The following is a 22,752-nucleotide window of genomic DNA, read 5'->3' as shown; positions in this document are numbered from 1 at the left end:
GGTTCCTGGCACAGATAATAGCTATTAGTAATCATTCGATGAACAAATGAATGAAGATTGACATTCAGATAAAGCAGCTGAGATGGCTTTGGGGGGAACTTGGAGTAGATTATCTTTAAAAGCTCTTCAGGGAGGCATGAGCAGGAAACCTGACAGCATCCTGAGAACTGATCCAGAGATGCTTATTTTGTGGCTGGTCATCTCTTTCTCATTTGTAAATGTCCCCCTTGCAAACATTTGTATAAGCATTTAGTTGTTGACTCCTCTGAGCTTTTTCCCAAATTAAAAGCCATTCTGCTTTTCTCCACTACCACTTCATCACTATTAAGGGAGGCCTTCTATCTTGTCAGAGTTAATATTGTCTTCAGGTGGTACACAGAAGAGATATATACCTATAAAATGTATAAATCAGCTATTATTTATAGATAGTGAAATTGAAAGAATAGTAGTTTTCAGTCCTGTATTTTATCCAACAGTTAAACTTACATAATTTAGCTTGAAAGGTGGTCACACACGAAACACAGAGACCCACGTTTTACCCTGCATCTCTAAAACAGTTTATCTCCAAACATTTGCACTTTAATGTATTATGTCTCCTATTCAATGTTGCTTTTTTCTTTTGTTAGCCCTTCTAAATACTTTTTTGTGTAATTACAAAATAAGAACTATTTTTTTTCCATAAACATGCCAGAACTTATATCCAAAAGCTGCCTGCTCCTCGTCTTATGGCTGTGGACGGTAAGCCATTTGATATTCTGATTCAGTCTGTCAACTTCTTTCATCAGCCATGTGTGAAATTGCTTCAAGCCTGGCTTTTCTATCAGCCTCCAAAATTTCCCATCAGTTCCTTTTTTTTTAGATTGCTCTATTTTATCAGGCCATCACAACATTAATATTCAACATTTATATTTTTGTTTGGTAATATACATACAGAAAAATGCACATTTCCATTGTACAACTCAATGAATTTTTGATACCAGACCCTTTGGGTTTTATGCCTTGTATCCTTTCTCCTTCTAAGTTTTGTCCCTTCATGAATTTCCTACTTTCTTAAAAACAAATTAAGCCTATTTATTAAAATAAGTACATATACATTATACTAAGCTCTACAAAACATGCCAGTTTTTCTAAAATCTGACCGATTATTACATGGAGAACTTTATAAACATTAATGCCCCTTAGTTTACCTAAGAGGTTTTGATTCAATAGGTCTGGAGTAGGTCATATTAAAATTGATAATGCACATATTAAAATCTCTTTTGGTATTTGAAATTATCAGTCAGGCTTAAAAGGCACTCTCATTAACAACATTTTTAAGTATAATAACTTGTATAAACCATTGACAATGATAAAATTTTGGGGGGGGTCCTTTTTTTCATTCACCTTTATCATTCAGTGTTAACCAGTTATATTAACCTGGCTTTCAGCGTTTTAAAAATTCAGTGTTAGACTCTTCCTAAAACACATTTTTAGGAAGGTATTGCATCTGTTCACTCAAAAATGTTTCTTTCCCTGTGTGTGGAGCCCCATTAATATGCAATTCCTGCCCTTTCCCCACCCCTACTAGCTCTGCCCCCCAAGAGGGGTAGTGAGGAGAAGAGTAATTTGGGTTTAATAACTCAGCGTGCTCACGCAAGCACTTCCCTTCTTCCTCTTGAGAGCCAGCTCTTCACAAGAAACCAAGCTGCACTCAAGTACAATTCAGACAAAAAAACAATATTTCTTTGCAGATGGAGACTAGAATGAGACCTTGGATGAGGGAAGAAGAGCTGCGGCGGGTCCTGGTCACTACCACTGTGTGCTGGGAGGTTGTTGGGAGTGGGTAGAGAAGAGTGGCCCACGATGCTTGTCCTGATCCCTTCCATCATGTCTCCAGCCTCGCACTGCCACCCACAGCTGATGCTGGCACCAGCCTGACCTAGCCAGGAAAGCAAATGCTGGCGGAGGAACTGCAGTGGAAACAATGAGGGGGAGTTTAAGAGAGTGATTGACCAGCTTATAGAAGAATGGAGATATAGTTATTTCTGGAACCAATATTTAATGATCATGTAATAGGGTGATGATGGTTCTTTGTCATTTATAATATCACAAATCATTTCCCTTTTTGTAAACTGCCACTCGGAGCAGTTGTTCTCAAGTAGTTTTGTGTATCAGAATAATCTGAGGAGCTTCTCCCAAATATATACGACCAGGCATTTTGAATAGGTAATCCAGAACTTGATCACTCAGCTTCCCCATTCTGGGGTGCCTCTGAAGAATTCTACAGCTCCATGAAATTGAGTTCAAAAGACATGAGGCTAGATGACATGCATTTTATATATTAATATTTAGTATTCTAGAAATTTATAAAGTAGTTTTGTTTTTGTTCTCAGAAAAATATACAACCACTATTTTGTTTTGTTTTTGTTTTTTAAAATTTTACTAGAAGTAATTGTTTACTTTTACCTGTAAAACACACACCTTCTGATTCTGGTTGTCTGGGATGTACACGTGGGCTGACAACCATAATCTGGCTGCCCACCATGCATTGGCAGCATATACCCCCCAAGTACTGTCCGGTGAAGCATTCTTTAGAACTCACAAGTGGATCTGTGCATCTGCAGTTTTTCATCCTGCTACATTCAACCCAATGATAGAGAAAGGTTCCTCTTCTCTGTCCAAAAGGAAAAAAATTCAATCTGCCAAACAATAGCCAGTTATGCTGTAGGCTGCACACATCCAGGAAGTAGTTAGGTCTGCCCCTAGAAGAATCAAGAAACTATAAGCCTGGGGATCATGATGAAGAAGCTACAGTTTAGCCTAGTGAAGTATTCTGAACACCTCCAAATATATTCAAAACATCTTTGTTATTTTGTTTGAAATACTATAAACTCTAATATTTGGGACATGTATATTTAAATATGAATTAATGTATTCTGAAGCAAAATAATGGAGATTATCCAACATATTCTAATTACCCTCTACGCCAATAAGCCATCTAGTGATTGCTGACGTACTTTGTCCCTTATACTGGTTTGTAATTTTCTTGAAAAAAGCTATAAAGATATAGTTACCTTTTTGAGACTTTAGTTATTTTATGAATATTTATTTGTTAATTCCTAAAATTAAGCTGTCCCTCCATTTTTAATATGTACCTTTGTTAGAGCAGTTTCTGAATGTATTTCTCTAATTAATATTAGAGAGATCAAAATATATAGTTTAGTAAGTGCTATTACACCGAGAAGATACAAAATATGCATGATGTATAAATATCAGATAGTTTTTTCATAAAATTCAATGGACTACAACATACTGCCACAAGGTGGTAGTGGTGTTATGCTAATGCGCAGGATTTTCTTTCCAAGATGTTCACATAGATGGGCCTTTTTTGAGCATTACACAAACCCTTGCCTGTAACTCAAGAGTAGCAAATAAGTAATGCTATTGTAAAGGAGTAAAACAATTCTACCCTCCCAATTCTGAATTTACTTCTTTATCAAAGCCCCTACTCACTTCCAAGCATAATCCGTTTGCCCACACACGACACTGTGATGTAAACCACTTTCCCACATGGCCACAATGATACAACTATTTTGATGTAGGGGCATTTGATGTGGCCTCAAATAAACCATTAAACATTATGTTTATTTTTTTTAATTAGTAACTAATGTGCAAAACAGATGACCTCACACCATGCCTGAGTCTCACGAAGATGGTGCACTCCCAGTGTTCCCAATCCTGGAATGCACTTCATGGTTGAGATAGGAGTTGGGGGTCTGTGGGATAGTCAAGGATGGGATGGGAGATGGGGTGAAGGGATCTGTCAGACTAACCACATATAACCAGGAGTCATATATTTACACACATATATACTTATTACGGGCTATTCACCTTTCTACACAAAGGATCTACCTACTTTCTAGAATTTCAATTGTATCTTCAAAAATCTGCCTCTCAAGTTCTCTAGTTCTTCCCCCAGAGAATACCTGGGTCCCAACTGCATAGGAAATTCTCACTTAGAAATATATAATTTCTGTAAATTCATAGATAGAGAGACAGATGGATGAATGGATGGACAGATAGACTGGTAGATGAATAGACAGGTAAACATACATACAGACACACATTCATGTTATATTTAATACCATAAATGCCACTCCAATGATGGTTTTGAAGGGCAGGGCTGATACCTCTAAAAGGATAACCCAGTTCTGGTAGATTTTTTAAAAATATCTTCTTTGTTCACAGAAATGAACAGAATCGAATGTGACTGTCCTCTATGATTAGGATGGGACAAGAAAGATAAGAGAAAAAGGTTGTGCAAATTACTAGCTACAACAGCAATACACACACAGACACACACACACAATAACAACTTGGGTTGTAGACTTTGGTCATGACCGTGTGTTCTTTTATGTGGATCCATCCCGTCTTCCATTTATTCCTCTTCTGAGAACTTCCCTATCCTACTCTATTCCCAGCCAGAAAAATTTAACACCTCCCTCCTTTAGGCTACTTCTCTACATTATTCTCACTTCTATCTTTGCACTGTAGTGTAATAATATGTCTATATAATGCACAAAGGTGCAGAGCTATGGCTTGGATTCAAATCTTGACTCCACAGCTGACTAGTTTTGAAAGACCTTGAGCAAATTACTTAACTTTTGTGTGCCTGGATTTCCTCTTTTTAATGGATAATAGCAATAAACACTAGCTCATAGGGGTGTTGTGAGGACTAAACGAGTCAATGCATATAAAGTATTTGCAGCAGTTCTTGACACATGGTGCTCAGAAAAATTAGTTGTTCTTGTGTTTTATTACACAGTAACTTCCCGAAGTCAGGATGTTTACTTAATCTTTGTATCCTTAGTACCCAGCACCCAGATGATAACCCAGTATCGTTTCAGTAGTACTTATAATTCGTTCATTAAACTAAATTGAACTGTTCCTCTGTCTTCCATCTCTAATGTTTACTCTTCACCCATTCTTTCCCCTTGGCATGTCTTATCTTAAAAAGTAAAAACATTTTTCACCTCTTGATTTCATCCCAGGCTACAAACTATGTCTTCTTCTCCATTACTACAAAACTTCTTTAAAAAAATTAGAATACTGTTGCTGTCTCTTGCCTTTTCTCCAGCCTTACTGCATGCATTACAGCTTTCACTCACTCCTTCACAAGAAAAACACTCCTTGGTTATTTCTGATTATAACCTATGTGCCAAATCTCTCTAAGTGAACTTCTCCTTCCCATGGCTCCAATTATCTCCTTTAAATGTATGCATAACTCCTAAAATAAATTTTTGTACTTAGTCTCATTTTTTCACTCCATCTCCATTTACTACTGCCTACTTGACATCTCCACAGGGAGATGCTATCACCACCTGAAACTTAACAAATGCATGTTATTTCATGTAATACTCATATATGTCCTAGTATAACAGAAAAACATTGGTCTGGCTTCAGGAAACCTAGATTCTAATTCTGAAACTTCTGGTAACTAACTACATGACTCTGGGTAAGAAGTCCCTTACTCTCATTCACTGTATGTGGAACTTAAAATGAATTCGGCACCTTCCCACAGCAACTCTGCTTCTCTTCCTGTGACCACATCTGTTAGCAGCCCCAGCATTTTCCTAAGCACACACTCTCCAAATTTCCAAGCTATCTTTTCTTGTCCCTCTCCCTACCATCAAAATCTTTCTGAAATCTGGTTTTCCTTTTTGCTCCTACTGCCAGTGCCCCAATTCTTGTAAGTATTATTTCTCACCTAGACTGTAGAAATTACCTCCTATGAAGAAATGCTTTCAGGAGCAGCACTCGAGGAAGAATCTCCTGATGGAAAGCAGAGCTTGAAATACTACCTGACTGCCACCAGCACTAACCCTTCATTTGGAAGCTACTGCTTCCCTTTGAAGTTTTAACCAAGAGTGGAAAACAACTCTGCTCTTAATAATCATAATAAAGTGGAGACAAGACAGAACACTCAAACAAGACTTTACTAAAGGCTGGCAATAACAAAAGAGAGGTAAACAGAGAGTACTATTTCAGTCAATAGAACAAAATCCCTCTTGTCCTCCATGCCTGTGAGCCCAAAGAAGGACTCCAGGACCTTCCAGTCTCAGACCCCCAACCAGGAGCACCCCAGAAGGTCCCCTATGGCCAAGGAGCACAAGCTCAGAGAGACAACACACTCAAGGTCTCTGCACCACAACCAAGAAGCGGAACCTACTGCTGGCCTGTCTAGGCCTGTCACCACATTTCTTGTTCCTTTACTCATAGAGATGCTGCCTTACTCAGGCAGGCCTCAACTGAACTTCACAATCCCACAAGAGTCCCCTATTGTTCATAAAAGAAAATCACATGGACCTAAACATGAAAAACACATATTCTCCCTTACACCAAACTAGCCACCCCTGTAATTAATCTTCCATACTCCCTGCCTCCAAAATTGTTTCCTTAAGACACAGATCCCATCCAGCCATGTCTCTAGTGATTGTTCATAAATCACAGAATAAACCAAAACCCTTCAATTCAGCATTTACAGCCTTGACTGTCTACATCTTTACTGCTTTTGTAGCTCCCTCTCTAGCTTCCACCCCCACCTCACCAGCAGTTTATATTCCTGGCATACTGGTCTACCAGTTGGCCAAACAAAACACACATCTTCCTATCTTGGGCTCTTTACTTGGGTGTCTTTCCATAGACTCAGAATGCTCTTCCCCAGGACCTTTCCTCCCACTGACTCACCCTTAAATGCTGGGCTTAAATACCCACTCTTCCAAATGTCACTCAAGTAGAGCTCACTCATTTCCAATTCTGTGTTTTCTATCCTCACAGAGCCCTGTTTATAAAAAGTAACAGATTCACACAGGAGAATGATGCACTAGGTTTATGTTTACTCTAAAATCCTCACTCTCATATTTTCTAATTATTTTCAGTGGTACATAAATTCTGAAAGTATATTAAAATATGAGGAGAAAATTAATCATAAAACAGGTCAAGTTACCTACTCAGTCTTTAGAAGCTGGTCTAAACTTATTGCCCTAACTCCCAAAAGTCATTTTAGGATCTAAATTATTTTATTTCTTTCTCATCCTACCCTAACTTCACCTCACTTGAAAACAGTTGTCTTGAAAAGAGTGAATGTTTCTGTTGCTGTTGAGATGAAATGGAACTTTCTCCACGAATCATGTGCTTAAGGGATGCTGACGCTATTCCTAGTTCTAGCAAGTACATATTAATTAGTTTAACAAATTCTTATAGGGATTCCTTTTCCCTTGCCATCACTAATTAGTTCAGAGGTGAGATGTAACCCAATTCCAGCCAATGAGATGTGAGTGGAGGCCTCCTGGGGGAATTCTTCTGGTACACCAGAAGAAAAAGCCCGTGTTCTGTGTGCTGTCTGGACGTGACACCTGGAATTGATTCAGGCACCTTGCTAAGGACACGGTTAACACAGGGAGGAGAGCAAAGCCTTGAGAATCACAAAAAGGAGTCAGGGCCTGCCCCTCCTCCAGGTGCTCAAGCTAATAGAATTCAGGGTCTTTTGTTACCTGCAGCTGATGGCATCCTAACTGATAAAGTATGACAAGAGTCCTCATATAATGTACATAATAAACCAATCCTAGAAATGAAGTAGAATTAATGTACTACCCCCATCCCAATCATAAAATTCTACTTCCATTCCATTCGTTAAATATGGAAGAAACATGTTTAATTACTATCACCCTAATAACCTCGAAGGGCACTTGAACTGCCACACATGGAAGAAAACCAGTTATATCACAGTAGCATTCACATTAATTTACTCTTACTTCGAAATGACAGTCCATAAATCTATGAGGCTTCAAACTACTATAAATGCCAAATACATAACAATTAATTTCCTCCTTATCCCAGGCTACAGGGTACTTCTAGAAAAAGCAAAAATCTCATTTGACTGGTCCACTTATCTCCTGCTGTTTCTCTTCAACTGGGCATGTTGTGGGTTAGTATTTATCCATTTCTTATTGATTCTCAACACAATCTCTTAGAGGCTTTTCTAAACATTCTGCATTCTCATTAAACTGCAAGGCAGCAGAGCCATTACCTCACATTAAGCAGGGCCCCTTAGAGAGCAAGCAGCAAAACAACTGTACTCTTTGTCCACATGCCTTTAAAACCTTTCAGATGCGTATTCGTTGCCTCTGCTGGATCAGATCTGTTCCCAGGCTTTCCCACTCATTCATAAAAAATTAAAAGTCCTCTGGGTCACCTCTAGTCACAAAAGTACTTTATGTTTCAGTAGAGAAACTGTGCAGGCCCAAACTGCAAACTTTACTCAAAGTTAACATTTTCCCCTCACCCTCACCCTGGGCTATTCCAGGCACAGTGGCTGCTTCTCTCGAATCTGTCAGCTTCTTCCTTCAATTCACTAGTCACAGTATCTGACTCCTCAAATGTGGCCTCTCCCTGGTTGTGCAGAGATGTTCCTGCTAGAAACAGACTTCTGTAGCTCCCAGGGCTCATGCAGTAACTCTCTCAAGTGACCACTGAGAAGGCTGCCTACCCTCCAACACCTGCATCTGACAGGCACACCTCCATCCTCTATTGTGAAAGTCACATAGTCCCTGGTAGGAAGAGCTCTTGTGGGGGGCCACTTTTTAAAAGACCACCAGGCCTCTCCTGGTTCATGGAAAACAGACTCCGTTGCCACCTTATTAGTGAAAGCTCAGCTGCTCCCAGTGTAGCCACCTTTCCTTGATCTGCAGCCAGACAGAAAGGTATAGCTCCAGCAGAGATTTGACCTCTAAACTTTCCTAGACCAGGTTCAGTGTCCCCACAACCTCCGGAGGACACAGATCAAGTCAGGAAAGCCAAGCGGACTCCTTCCAAGCCCTTACTCAGCGTGAGGTGAGACGGAGTCATCCCTTTCCTTCCTGCCCTCCCAGAGCTTCCTGGCCTCTTCAGGCTCAACCACACCCTCAAGAAGTTGGGCTAAGGGTTACAAACTTTCACAAAGGAATGTGGATGTCATTGCCACTTATTGTTTTGTTTGCAATGTTTTGGGATCTCAGCCCAAACTGAGACAGAATGAAACCTATTTCAACATCCCGTTTCACTAATTTTCCCAACATCCAATACGTCTACCTCCTCCCACACAGTCTTCTTCCAATGTGCAGAACAGATTCAGTCTTTCCACTGCCACAAACTTTTTTCTTTGCCTTTAAGAATGTTCTTTTCCAATTCTCTCTCTGTCTCTCTCTCCCTCACACACACACACACACACACACACACATACACCTCTTTTTACTTGGGCATTTTCTTTTTCTCCTTCTTGCCACTGTCAGAGCTCTAGCACCAACTGTCTGTATGCATCACCTCTGTTTCCACCTCAAACACTTCAATCTGAATGAACTGCCAAGATATTTCTCCTGCACAAGTTTCTGAAACAGAATTCTCAAGTCACCTGTGACCAGCACTGCCCAGCAGACCTTTCTGCAACCAAGTAAATGTTCTATATCTGCACTGTCAAACGAAGTAGCCACTAGCCAAATGTAACTATTGAAATGTGACTAGTGAGACTGAGAAACTGAATCTTTCATTGTATGAGGGTACTTCAAAAAGCTCACGGAAAAATAGAATGAAAAAATAATACCAATCTTTCCATTAACTTTTTAAAGTACCCTCATATTTAATCTTAATTGATTTTAATTTAAATAGCCATACATGGCTAGTAGCTACTGTATTGAACAGCACAGCTCTCCACAAATCAAATGGCTTGTTCTCAGTTCTCATCTACCTAATTGCTATGCCATTTGGTACTGCTACTGTTCTTCCAAGAAATATTTTTTAATCATAAGTTCTAGAAGACTATTTTTAAAGAATGTGTAGAATTTAAATCAATGAGCTTAAAGGGGCCAGTCTGGGCTGGGAAATACCATGAATATATGCAGTGCATAATTAATCAGCAAATGGTGTGTGCATTGGGGAAGGGAAAAGAATGACCAGACTAGAGCAGAGGATAAAGGTGATGAGGGGTGCAGGAGGTACTGGGTGGTCAAGCTAGAGCCAGATCAGAAAGACCACCAACAGCTAGGGGTAAAAGTTACAGAGTAAAAACTCAGAGCAAAGATACAGATGAGAAAACAAAGGCTTACTTAAGGTCAGAGAGCATTTTGTGGCAGAGCTACTACTAATATCTAAGTCTACTTTCCCCCACAGTATGGTTTGGGTTTCAAGCATTTAATTAAAAGCTACAGTGTTTTAAGAAAATTAATGGTATATGTATTAGTCCATTTCTGTTGCTTACAACAAAATACACAGAACCAGATAATTTGTAAGAAAATGAAATTTATTGCCTAGAGTTTCAGAGGCTGGGAAGTCCAAAGTCCAGTGAACACATCTGGTGAGAGCCTTGGTGGTGGCAACAGTGACAGCAGAGTTTCACATTGCAAAAATGGCGGAGCAGAGAGAGAGTTCCTCATGCACTGTCCTTTGAAAACCCTCAGAACCACACCCATGCTCTCCATTTTTAATCTATTCACTACAGCATGGTCCTACAACCTAATCACCTCCTCAAGGCGCCACCTGTCAATTACCATAATAGGATTTCCCACCCTCAACAGTAATAGTGGGGATTTAAGCGTCAGTGATGGTGGGGGGCATCCAATCTACAGCAGCACAGAAGAGAGATCAGAAGTGAGAAAGTAGGAAGGTGCTGAAAGCAAGTATGATAATCTAAGAGTAAGGTGAGATGAATTCCTACAAGGTGATTTTCAAATAAGTTTGGCAGTGGATTCTCAATACATAAAATATCGAAATAAGAAGTTTTATTAAAGTAAATTCATCTTTAAGTTTAAGCGGTAAAATTATATATTATGAAGTCAATTAATGCAAGCAAAATCGTTTTAAAATCCATGCCTGTTTCCAAACATGAATTACCACGGAGGCACAAGTTCATGCTTTGTTGGTAACAAATGTGTAAATTTCCTTACATAACATATATGTTTGCCCAGGCTGTTTTTCATTACTGTTTTTGAGATGTTTTAAAACATACTGAAAAGTAAAATTCAGAACAAATGCTTACAGGCCACTTGAAGCACATCTGCTGCCCCCAGGGCTCCATGAACACAGTGTGAAAGTCATTCAGGTTACGGCCCAAGATCCCCAACTCCATCATCCTGCTTTATCATTTTCCTTAGGGCATATCACATTTCAACATACTACACAATCTACTTACTTATCATACTTACAGTCCCTGTCCATGAAGGCAGAGATTTTCATATGTTTTGTTCACTGTTGCATTCATTTGCAAAACAGTTGCCTGGCATGCAGTTGGCCACTTGATAAATATTTGTTGAATAAATAAAATATCTTGTCAGCCTTAAAAAATCTTTGAGCCTTGCTTACCAAGGCTGCTTCACCTGTATGTAGGTGGCCTCAGCCTTGCCACTTACATTTCAGCAATACTACCCAAATACCCTCAGCTGTTTCAGGTCTTCTCCCCAGATGGGTTCAGTATCAATCCTCCATGCTGCCAATAGGATCCTGTGTGAATGTGGAAGTCTAATATAAAATTTGGCATTTAATCATGTTTCCTGTGAATGTTTCATTTTTCCAACAAGAAAACTCATTTGTAACTCCTTTTGCATTTCAGTATACTTCTGAAATGTGACCTTACATATTAAAAATTATTTTCTCAATTAACATAGCTCTGAAGCACTTGACTAGCTTAAGAATAGTGACCTCATATAGACTAGCACATACATGCACTCAGATATTTGTTAAATTAATGGATTTTTAATATAATTCACTTTACAAATATATACTAAAAAATTTAAATTATACTTATGAAGCATTTGCTGCATGATTTAAATCACAAACAGAACAGCATCTCATTAAAAACGTAAAGAAAATGAAGACTTCCCACTGCAAATGTTAATGGTGGGAAATCCTAGTATGGCAATTGAAAGGCAGGGCCTTGAAGAGGTGATTAGATCGTAAGACCATGCAGTAGTGAATGGATTAATAATGGTGGTCAGGAGCATGGTTCTGAGGGCTTTAAAAGAGGAGCACATGAGAGGTTAGTCTCCCTCTGCTTCTACCATCTTGCAATGTGAGACCTCTGGGTTGCTGTTGCCTCCACCAAATGTGTTCCCTGGACTTTGGACTTCCCAGACTCCAAAACTGTGAGCAATAAATTTCATTTTCTTTATAAATAAAAAAGAAGAAAAGAAAGAGAATGAAGACTTGATGAATCATATACTTAAAGAGTCTTCTGATTTCTTTGGGGGTATCATCAAAAAGAGTGGCTCTAAAACATGGCCTCTACACATTAGTCAGCTTTTAAGAATTAATTTTTAAATGATATTAATTCTTTTATCATCTGTCTAAAGTTTTAATTTCCTGAATTCCTTACTAAAAATGGCTGATTGAACACACACATATATACAAACACATACATACAGTCAGCCCTCCAAATCCATGGATTCAACCAACCATGCATCAAAAATATTTGGGGGAAAAAAAACTGTGTCTGTGCTAAACATATGTAGACTTTTTTCTTGTCATGATGCCCTAAACAACACAGTACAATAACAATTTAAATAACATTCGGTATTCTGAGTAATCTAGAGATGATTTAAAGTATACGGTAGGATATGTGTAAGTTACATGCAAATACTACACTACGTTATATCAGGGACTTGAGTATCCACAGATTTTGATATCCACAAGAGGTCCTTGAACCAATCTTCCATGGATACTAAGGGATGACTGTATATGTTTATGTATGTACACATAACATATATATCTATCAAGAAATAAAAAACTCAATAGAAGAGTTGGAAGATGAAGTTGAAAAAAATCTCCCATAAAGCAGAACAAAAAGATAAAAGATGGAAAACAGGGAAGGTGATGGGGATAGGAAAATCAAATGATGAGTGGAGGAGGGCCAACATCCAAATAATAATGATTCCAAAAAACAAAGAACAGAGAAAACAGAAGTAAGAGACCAATCAAGAGAATTTCCTGGAACTGAGGACTGAAAGGGGATATAAAAAGCCCGAACAATGGATGAAAATAACCCATGAGTTTCATTGTGAAGTTTCAGATCCCCGAGGAAAAGAGAAGATCCTGCAAGCTTCTAGAGAGAAGCGGGGCGGGGGGTATTATATAAAGCATCAAAGGCCCACATTGCAAAGGATTTCTCAGTTCTGGAAGCTAAAACAGTGGAGCAATTCCTCAACATTCTGAAGGAAAAGTGGTTTCCAATGTAGAATCCGAAACCCAGCCAAACCATTAATCTAGTGTGAGAGAAAAATAGAATCATCTTCAGACATGTGTGCCCTGCCCACATGTACAAGACTCTCCCTTCCTATATGAGCAAACTCATTGGTCCTCGAATAATCTTTCCACATTTTCTTTTTCAGATGGTTCCCTCAACCTGACCTCAAATGACACCTCTACACTAAACGATCCTCAGTCACGTAGCAGGAACATTCTCTCCCAGGAGGGCAGCAATTTTATTCATCTCTGCAAATCCTACTAAGCATGGCAGAATGTTCAATGTTACTGAATAAAAGTTATTAAAATGTACCAATGGGAGAGAATCAGCAAGTTAGAAGTAATTGTGAAAAGCTTACCATATAAATGGGATCTGAACTAAATTTGAAATCTCTCAAAAATTACTTGTTACTTAAAACTATTGAATGTACACACATTGAAACAATTATTCATAAAATCGAAAAATTTAAATTCTATTAAGAAAATAAGCTGCAACATAGATGCAATATAATTTCAAAATAAGCAATTAGACATTTGAAAGTACACTGCTCTCTAAATTTAGAAAAAGATTCGGTTCAATCAAAAATGTTTTTAAACCAGAATACCAACAAGTGCATAGTTACCTGTCAATTAGTGAAAAAAGTCAGGTTATAACTTAATTAAATTGTGTTAATTATGGCCAATGATTACCCATAACAATTTAATAAAATGTTACTAATCATCATTGTCTAATTCAAGTTAAAAGTCTGATGAGCAATGCTAAAAACACAATTCCTGACTCAAACAATTTCTTCTTCCAACACGTATTAAGTACTCATTAAAAGTAGTCAACATTTATTGAGCAGCTGCTATGTCTAAGAGAAGACTATAGCAGTGTCTTCCACAGTCAGAACAGAAAAAAACCGAAGCAGGTGGAGTGTCTTAGGGGAACCCACTTGTGTTTCCTGGCCCCTTCCTACCTTGTTCCCCAGTCCTTTCTCAGTTTTCTGCATTATTTCAAGGGCGTCGCTAGTCAGGGAATCAGCTGACACACATCACACTACACATTTGTTTTCTGCTACCTTTCTATGGGTCTTCTTTTAAAACACAATTACTCAAAGCCTGGCAAGAAATAAATGAGTGGTAGTTATGATACAGATGTAGGAATCTGTCAATTTGGATGTCTTTCTGAGACTGTGGAAAACAACATATGGGCTTCACATAAACAAAAATTAATTCTGAATCTCTCTCTTGGCAGAAATTTGACTGTATAAAAATTTAAATCTCCTTTTAAAATAAAACTTGTAAATGGTACACTGTTGTAACCAACACTCGACTCTAACCAACTGATAACATTCAGTTCATTATGCAGATCTAGGTCTGTGAGAAATAGGAGAAAAAATGTAAAACCCTTTATGAAGCATGAAAATTCAAAGCATTACTACATAGGTACCAATGAAGCTTTTTACAGACCCACACTAAATACTAATATTTCCCCCAAAGCCACTGTAATTTATAACTGGAAAAATATATATTTAAAGATGAAAATTGTACTAACAGTTTTGAGTCAGAGTTTGCCTTTTAAAGCTGCTAGAAATCTAGAATTATAACCAGATCTGATCAGTTGTTGCCAAATACTATTTTAACATCACTTTATATAGTTTCTGTTTTGGTGTTGTGATGGTGGTAAAATACACATAATTTACCATCTTAATAATCTTTAAGTGAACAGTTCAGTACTGTTAAGTACATTCACATTGTTGTACAACCAATCTCCAGAATTCTTCATCTTGCCAAACCAAAACTCTGTACCCTTTCAACAACTGCCTGGTTCCGTCTCCCTCCAGCCCCCAGCAACCACCATTCTACTCTCTTTCTCTATAAATCTGACTACTCTAGGTACCTCACATAAGTGGAATTGTACAGTATTTGTCTTTCTGTGGTGGGGTTATTTCACTTAGTGTAATGTCCTCAAGTTTCATCCATGTTGTAGCCTGTGCCAGAATGTCCTTCCTGTTTAAGGCTGAATAACATTCCACTGCATGCATATACCACATTTTCTCTATCCATTCATCTACTCATTGGCACTTAGGTTGTTTCCACCTTTTGGCTATTGTGAATAATACTGCTATGAACATGGGCATACAAATAACACTTTCAGACTTTGCTTTCAATTGAGTATATACCTAGAGGTGGAATTCCTGCATGTGGTAAATTCTACGTTTAATTTTTTGAGGAACCACCACACTGCTTTCCACAACAACAACACCATTTTACATTCCCAACGACCATCAGTACACAAGGGTTCCAATTTCTCCATATCCTCACCACACTTGCTATTTTCTTTTTCTTTTTTTTTAAATAGTAGTCATCCTAATGAGTGTAAGGTGGTATATCTCATTGTGCTTTGGATTTGCATTTCTCTGATGGTTAGTGATGTAGATCATCTTTTCATGTGCTTGCTTATGATTTCTATATCTTCTTTGGAGAAATGTCTAGTCAAGTCCTTTGTCCATTTTTTAATTTGGTTGTTTGTATTTTTGTTGTTGACTTGTCAGAGGTTTTTCTCCCATTCTCTGGGTTGCCTTTTCACGGTTGATTGTGTCCTTTGACACACAGAAGTTTTTAACTTTGATGTAGTCCAATTTATCTATTTTTACTTTTATTATCTATGCTTTTGGTTTCCTATCCAAAAAGAATTGCCAAATCCAATGTCATGATGTTTTCCTATGTGTTTTCTTCTAAGAGTTTTTTTAGTTTTAGCTCTACGTTTAGGTCTCTGATTTTGAGTCAATTTTTGTATATAATGTTAAGGGCAGGATCTAACTCCATGCTTTTGCATGTAGATATCTAGTTTTCCCAGCACCATTCGTTGAAAAGACTGTCCTTTTCCTATTAAATGGTCTTGGAAACCTTGTTGAAAATCATTTGACCATTTACGCAAGATTGATTTCTGGGCTCTCTGTTCTATTCCATCAGTCTATATAGCCTGTCTTTATGCCAGTCTCACAGTTTTGACTACTGCAACTTTATTTATTTATTTAAAAAATTTTCATTGAAACATAATTGATTATACATATTTGTGGGGTACAGAGTTGACTGCTGTAACTTGATAACAAGTTTTGAAATTATGAAGTATGAGACCTCCAACTTTGTTCTTTTTCAAGATCATTTGGTCTATTTGGCATCCTTTGAGATTCTACATAAATTTTAGGATAGATTTTTCTATCTGCAAAACGTGCCATTGGGATTTTGATAGGAATTATGTTGAATTTGTAGATCAATTTTGTTAGTATTAACTCTTCCCATCTAAGAACATAAAATGTCTTTACATTTATTTGTGTTTTAAATATTCAGTACACAAGTATTACATATAATTTTTAAAAATTTATCACTAGGTATTTCATAATTTTGATGCTATTTTAGGTAATACTTTTATTTTAAATTCTAATTGTTTATTACTAACAGAGAAATACCTTTTACTCTTGTATATTGACCTTGTACTCTGACATTGTTAAATACACTTACTATTTCTAGTAACTATGTTATAGATTTGTTCACATTTCCTACACAGATAATTATGTTTCCTCTAAATAAAGTTAGTTTTACTTCATTCTTTCTGAACTGTATGGCTTTTATTTCTTTTCCTTGTCTCATTGCACTAGCTAGGACCTCCAGTATAATGTTGAATAAAAATAATAAGAGGGGACATCCTCGTCTTAATTCTCAGTCTGAGGGTTATATCATTTAAGCCCTCATCAATAAGTTAGCCTGTTAACTATCTCATGGATGCTGGCAGAAGACACAAGACTCTCGTGTAAGAGAAAAAGGACTTTATTACTCTTGTCACAAAAAGCATCATGAGTTAACTTGCACCAGTTCCTCTTGCCTCTAAGTCCCACAGATGATATGGCTAGGCCCTGACAGATGCTTGTACATGCAGTAGGTTGCATTACAGAACAATAAGCTTGGGGAATCCATCACTTTATAGCAAGCAATAAGCAAGCCTACTCTTTGTCTCACAAGGAGACATTATCTCATCCCTCATGGTTGCTCCCTGCAAAAACAATACTGAGAAATGACTCAGGTAAAATGTGTGCAGAGTTCTGTATTCCTGGTACACCCAGCAAGATGGGCAGGAGCATAAGAGACATGTGGACTGTCTCTGTCAACAATCCACTCCTTTTTCTTAAACCATCTTGTTTTTTGGCAAATTTTCAAATAAGTATGCCACTCAATTGGACATTCTAATTAATCTGACTGACAAAGGCTGGAAGCAAATCTATTTAATTTGCTTCATACAGTATTTAATGAAAGCTACTGTCAGTAAGACTCCAAGCAAGATGAGGCCAAACTGCAGTATTGACCATAGCTGTGCTTCCCAGGTTCCTGGACTCAGCCAAATGTGAATAAGTCTTGGAAGGGGGTGAACAGTAGGTCTCATTTCAGATTCCATTATCCATTACAACTACTACGATGGGGTTTTAAATAACTTGCTGATACTTGTATTGTCGATAGTTGCAGGGGGTAACGGGCCAAAAAACAACCGCCATATCCAATAGAGAAACCATTCTCCATGGTCCATTCTCCCTTACATATAAACGCAGAACATGAAGGACCACAAGTCATTCCAGTTTGAGACTTGTTAAATTTGATTTGGATCACAGTGACATTGGTTTGTTTAAGCCACATAGACAGCAGCCTCAACTATGTATTTCCATACAACCCTGGGCTCCTGGGGCCACAGGAGAAGCAAATGAATTCATATGAGTCAAATTTAGACAATGTTATGCCGGACCATGTGTTTGTAAATGTATGAGGGGGTCCATGTTCCTGAGCTCCCGTTGATAGAGTCAGGCATAGTAGAATAGTTCTGGGCTCTCTGTATCCACACCAATTTTTCTGATTTCACAGCATGCACGTGAATGAGAATGACCAACACAGTAGCAAGTCAGATTACCAGGTGAAGCTGCTAACTGAAAGGTGGATCATATCCCTATAGTTCTGAATATCTTGGAATTAGGCTGTGATTTCTTCTTTGACCTGTGGATTATTCAGAAGTGCGTTGTTTGGTTTCCAAATATTGGAGGATTTTCCAAATACCATGGGGGGGGGGGGTTCTATTTAATTCCCTTGTAGTCAGAGAATATACTTGAAATTGAAATCATTTAAAATGTAGTAGGCAGAATAATGGCCTTCCTGAAGAGTGCATGTCCTAATCTCCAGAACCTTTGAATGTGTGAAAGGGAAATTAAGGTTCCAGATGGAATTAACTTTGCCAATCAGCTGACAAGAGGCTAGAGTATTCTGGAATACCCAGGTGGGCCAAATGTAATCACAAGAGTCCCTATAAGTAAAAGAGGGAGGCAGAAAAGAACCAAAGAGATGGTGGTGTGAGAAAAACTCAGTCAGGCATTGCTGCCATTGAAAATGGACGAAAGGGACAACAAGGCAAGAACGTGGGTGGCCTTCAGAAGCTGGAAAAAGCAAGAAAACATTCTTTCCCCAGGGCCTTCAGAAGGAACATGGCTTTGCAGGTACCTTGATTTTAGCCCAGTGAGACCCATTCTGGACTTCAGACCTCCAGAACTGTAAGAGAATAAATTTGTGTTGTGTTAAGTCAGCAAGTTTGTGATAATTTGTTACTGCAACCACAAAAAATGAAGACATTAAATTTATTGAGACTTGTTTGTTACCTAGAATATGGTCTCTCTTGGGAAATAACGCTTGAAAAGAATGTGTATTCTGCTGTTGTTGGATTGAGTGCTCTGCTATTATCAATTAGGTCAAGTTTGTTAATAATAATGTTCAAGTCATAATACCCTTACTGATTAGTTCTGTCTACTTGTTCTATCAGTTATTGGAAAAGGAGTGCTGAAATCTCCAAATATAATTTGTCATTTCTCCTTTTGGATCAGTTTTTGTTTCATCCATGTTAAAGCTGTTATTAGCTGAATCAACCCCTTTGTCATATGTAATGGTCCTCTTTATCCCTGATAATAGTCCTTTTTCTAAAGTCTACTTTGCCTGATATTAATATAACAACTCCAGCTTTCTTTTAATTAATATTACATGATATATCTTTTCCCATTCTTTTACATTTAATACATCTGTATCTTTATTTTTAAAGTGGGTTTCTTGTAGACAGCAAATAATCAAGTTGTACGTATTTATCCAGCCTAACAATTTATTCAAAAGAAAGCATTTAGATTACTCACAATTACTGTGATTTTCAATATAATTAGGCTTAAATCTACCATCTTATTATTTGTTTCATATTGGTCTTATCTGTTCTTTGTTTTTTTTTTTTCTTGCCTTCTTTTGGATTAACAATATTTTTTAGATTCAGTTTTATCTCCATTATTGGCTTATTAAGTCATGTTTCTTTTTGGTTTTTTAGTGGTTTCTATTTTTTAAAGTGGTTTTCTATGCTTTGCTACATTCTTTAATTTATCACAGGGTATACTCAAATAATACTTTTTCTTTGTGTTCAGTGTAGGAATCTTACAAGGGTAAACATCCATTTCCTCCAATCCCTGTCCTTTGTTCTATTGCTATCATACAATTTATTTCCATGTCCATAGGCCTCACAACATATTATTAGTTTTGCTTTAAAAAGTTAATTATTTTTTGAGAAATGTCTATTCAGCTCATTTTCACATTTTTTTAAAATCAGATTTTTAACTTTTTTGCTTGAGTTCCTTGTATATTCTGGATATTAATCTTTTGTCTATATAATCTGCAAATATTTTCTCCCATTCTGCAGATTGTCTCTTCACTCTGTTGATTGTTTCCTTTGCTGTACACAAGCTTTTTAGTTTGACATAATCCCATTTGTCTATTTCTGCTTTTGAGGTTCTCTTCGTCCAGTCTTTTTCCACCTCTATGTGCCGAATGGGCCAAAGCAAGCATTTTCCCTTTTTTTGTAGTAGTAGTAGTAGTTTAATGGTTTCTTGCCTTACATTTGTCTTTAATCCATCTTGAGTTGATTGTTGTATAGGGTGAGAGATAGGGGTCTAATTTCATTATTATGGATATCCAGTTTTTCCCAGCACTATTTGTTGAAGAGACTGTCCTTTCCCCAATGAATATTCTTGGTACCTTTGTCAAAATTCAGTTTGGCTTTATTTCTGGGTTCTCTATTCTGTTCCATTGGTCTGTGTGTTTGTTTCTATGCCAGTGCCATGCTGTTTTGGTTACTTTAGCTTTGTAGTATATTCTGAAGACAGGTGTGTAATTGCTCCAACTTTATTCTCTTTGCTCAGGATTGCTTTGGCTATTTGGGGTCTTCTGTGATTCCATACAAATTTCAGGATTGTTTTTCAAAAGAAGACATACAAATGGCTAACAGGCACATGAAAAAATGCTCAACATCACTAATCATTAGAGAAAAACATGATGAGATATCATCTTACTCCAGTTAGAATGGCTATTATCAAAAAGATAGAAAATAACAAATGCTAGCGAGGATGCAGAGAAAGGGGAACTCTTATATACTGTTGGTGGTATATAGAGCATCTATTATAGAAGACAGTATGGAGTTTCCTCATAAAAGTAAAAATAGAACTACCATATCACCCAGAAATGCCACTTCTGGGTATATATCCAGAGGGAAGGAAATCAGTATCAAAAGATATTTGCACTCCCATGTTTATTGCAGCACTAGTCACAATAGCCAAGTTATGAAATCAATCCAAGAGTCCATCAAGAGATGAATGGATAAAGAAAATGGGGTATGTATTTACAATGGAATACATTCAGCCATAAAAAAGAATGAAATTCTGTCATTCACGGCAACATGAATGAGCCTGGAGGACATTATATTAAGTGAAGTAAGCTGGGAAAAGAAAGAGAAATACCACATGTTCCTGATCATGTGGAAACTAAGAAATTTGGTCACATGGGGGGAGGGTAATGTTAAAAGTCCATGGAAAGATTTATATTACTTTCCAATTGTATTTTTCCAAAAACTTTTTCAAGTACCTTCATAGAAGTGTAGAGCAGAATGACAGTTAACAGAAACTACAAAGGGTTGTGGGAAGGAGAAATAGTGAGAGGTTGGTTAACAAATTCAAACTTACATAGATAGGAGGAATAATATCTAGAGTTCTATAGCACTGCAGGTTAACTACAATTAACAGCAATTTATTGTATACTTTCAATTAGGAGAGGATTTTGAATGTTTCCAACACAAAAAAAGAATGGTAAATGTGTGAGGTAATGGGAAAAAATCAGTGGTTGCCAGGGTTTTGGCGGGGAGGGAGAGAGGGAGGAACAAATAGGTGGAAAACAGGATTTTTAGGGCAGTGAAACTATTTGTATGATACCGTAATGGTGAATACATGACATTATGTATTTAGCAATACCTGTAGAACTGTACAACACAAAGAGAGAACTCCAATGTAAAATTGAGTTAATAATAATAGATCAGTGTTGGTTCATAACTGTAACAAAGGTACCACACTAACGTGTTAATAATAGGAGAAACAGGGGGTGTGTGTGGGGGAATTCTGTACTTTCTGCTCAATTTCTCTGTAAATCTAAAACTGTTATAAAAATAAAGTCTATTACTAAGGAGGAAACAGTTAATTACCCTTTAATTTTGAAAATAATCTGAAAAGCTTCTTGCATTTACCCACATTCTGACTATTTCTGGTGCTCTTCATTTCTCTCTGTAATACCAAATTTTCATCTGGTACTATTTTTCTTTTGCCTAAAGAGCTTCCTTTAATGTTTCTTTCAGTGAATATTGCTGGTGATAGATTCTCTCAGCTTTTGTTTGTCTGCAAGTCTTTAATTTGCCTTCACTTTTAAAGGAGAATTTTTTGTTGGGCATATAACTTTAGGTTGATGGGTTTTTCTTCTTTTGGCAATTTACAGTTGTCACTCTACTGTCTTCTATCTGGCATAGTTTCATTGAGAAGTCTGTTATTCTTATCTTGTTCTAAATATAATTTGTCTTTTTTTCCCCCCTAGCTGCTTTTAGGATGTTCTCCTTACTACTGGGTTTCAGCAAGTTCATTTGATGTGTCTTCATGTTGTTTTCTTTATGATTCTTCTGCAAGGAGTTGATTGAGCTTCTTGGATCTGCACATTTATAGTTTTCATATAATTTAGAAAAACTGTGGCCATTATTTCTTCAAATACTTTTTCTGTCACTCCCTCTTTTCTCTCTTCTCCTATTGGGGCTCCAATTATACATATGTAATAAGCCTGATATTGTCCCACAGCTCATTAAAAAGAAAAAGCAGAGCATCAACTTTTTACTCCATTTTATGTTGGATATTTAAGTCGATGTCTTCGAATTCACTATTTTTTTCTTTTGTAATGTCTAATCTGTTAATCCTATTTGGCGTACTTTCTCATTTCAAATATTGTACTTTTCATCATTTCAAGTTAAATTTGAGTTCTGTTTTGAATCTTCTCATGTTCATGTTTTCTTCTAACTCCTTGAACAAATGGAGTACGTTTGTAATAGTTGTTTTAACAAACTTGTTGCCCAATTCTATCATCTCTTTCATTTCAATT

At 37.2% G+C, this 22,752-nt stretch overlaps 1 protein-coding gene across 9 annotated transcripts in view; it reads right to left on the bottom strand.

Annotated features, from left to right (window-relative positions):
• DGKH (diacylglycerol kinase eta) overlaps window positions 1-22,752 on the bottom strand; it is a 169,066-nt gene that overhangs the window by 109,921 nt on the left and 36,393 nt on the right. For 6 of the 9 annotated variants that reach the window (XM_063101704.1, XM_063101708.1, XM_063101706.1 and 3 more), the window contains exon 1: window positions 2,582-2,647. The exons of the other annotated variants lie outside the window; for them this stretch is intronic. In XM_063101704.1, the coding sequence (XP_062957774.1) occupies window positions 2,582-2,611 (30 nt within the window). In that variant the 5' untranslated portion in view covers window positions 2,612-2,647. Of the gene's footprint in view, window positions 1-2,581; window positions 2,648-22,752 lie in introns of those variants that run through there. 9 annotated transcript variants of the gene reach the window in all.

This window comes from Cynocephalus volans, chromosome 7, assembly GCF_027409185.1.
Source record: "Cynocephalus volans isolate mCynVol1 chromosome 7, mCynVol1.pri, whole genome shotgun sequence".
In the NCBI taxonomy this organism is placed as follows: domain Eukaryota; kingdom Metazoa; phylum Chordata; class Mammalia; order Dermoptera; family Cynocephalidae; genus Cynocephalus; species Cynocephalus volans.
The sequence above is the reverse complement of the archived record's forward strand: the minus strand, read 5'-3'. Positions and strand labels throughout refer to the sequence as shown.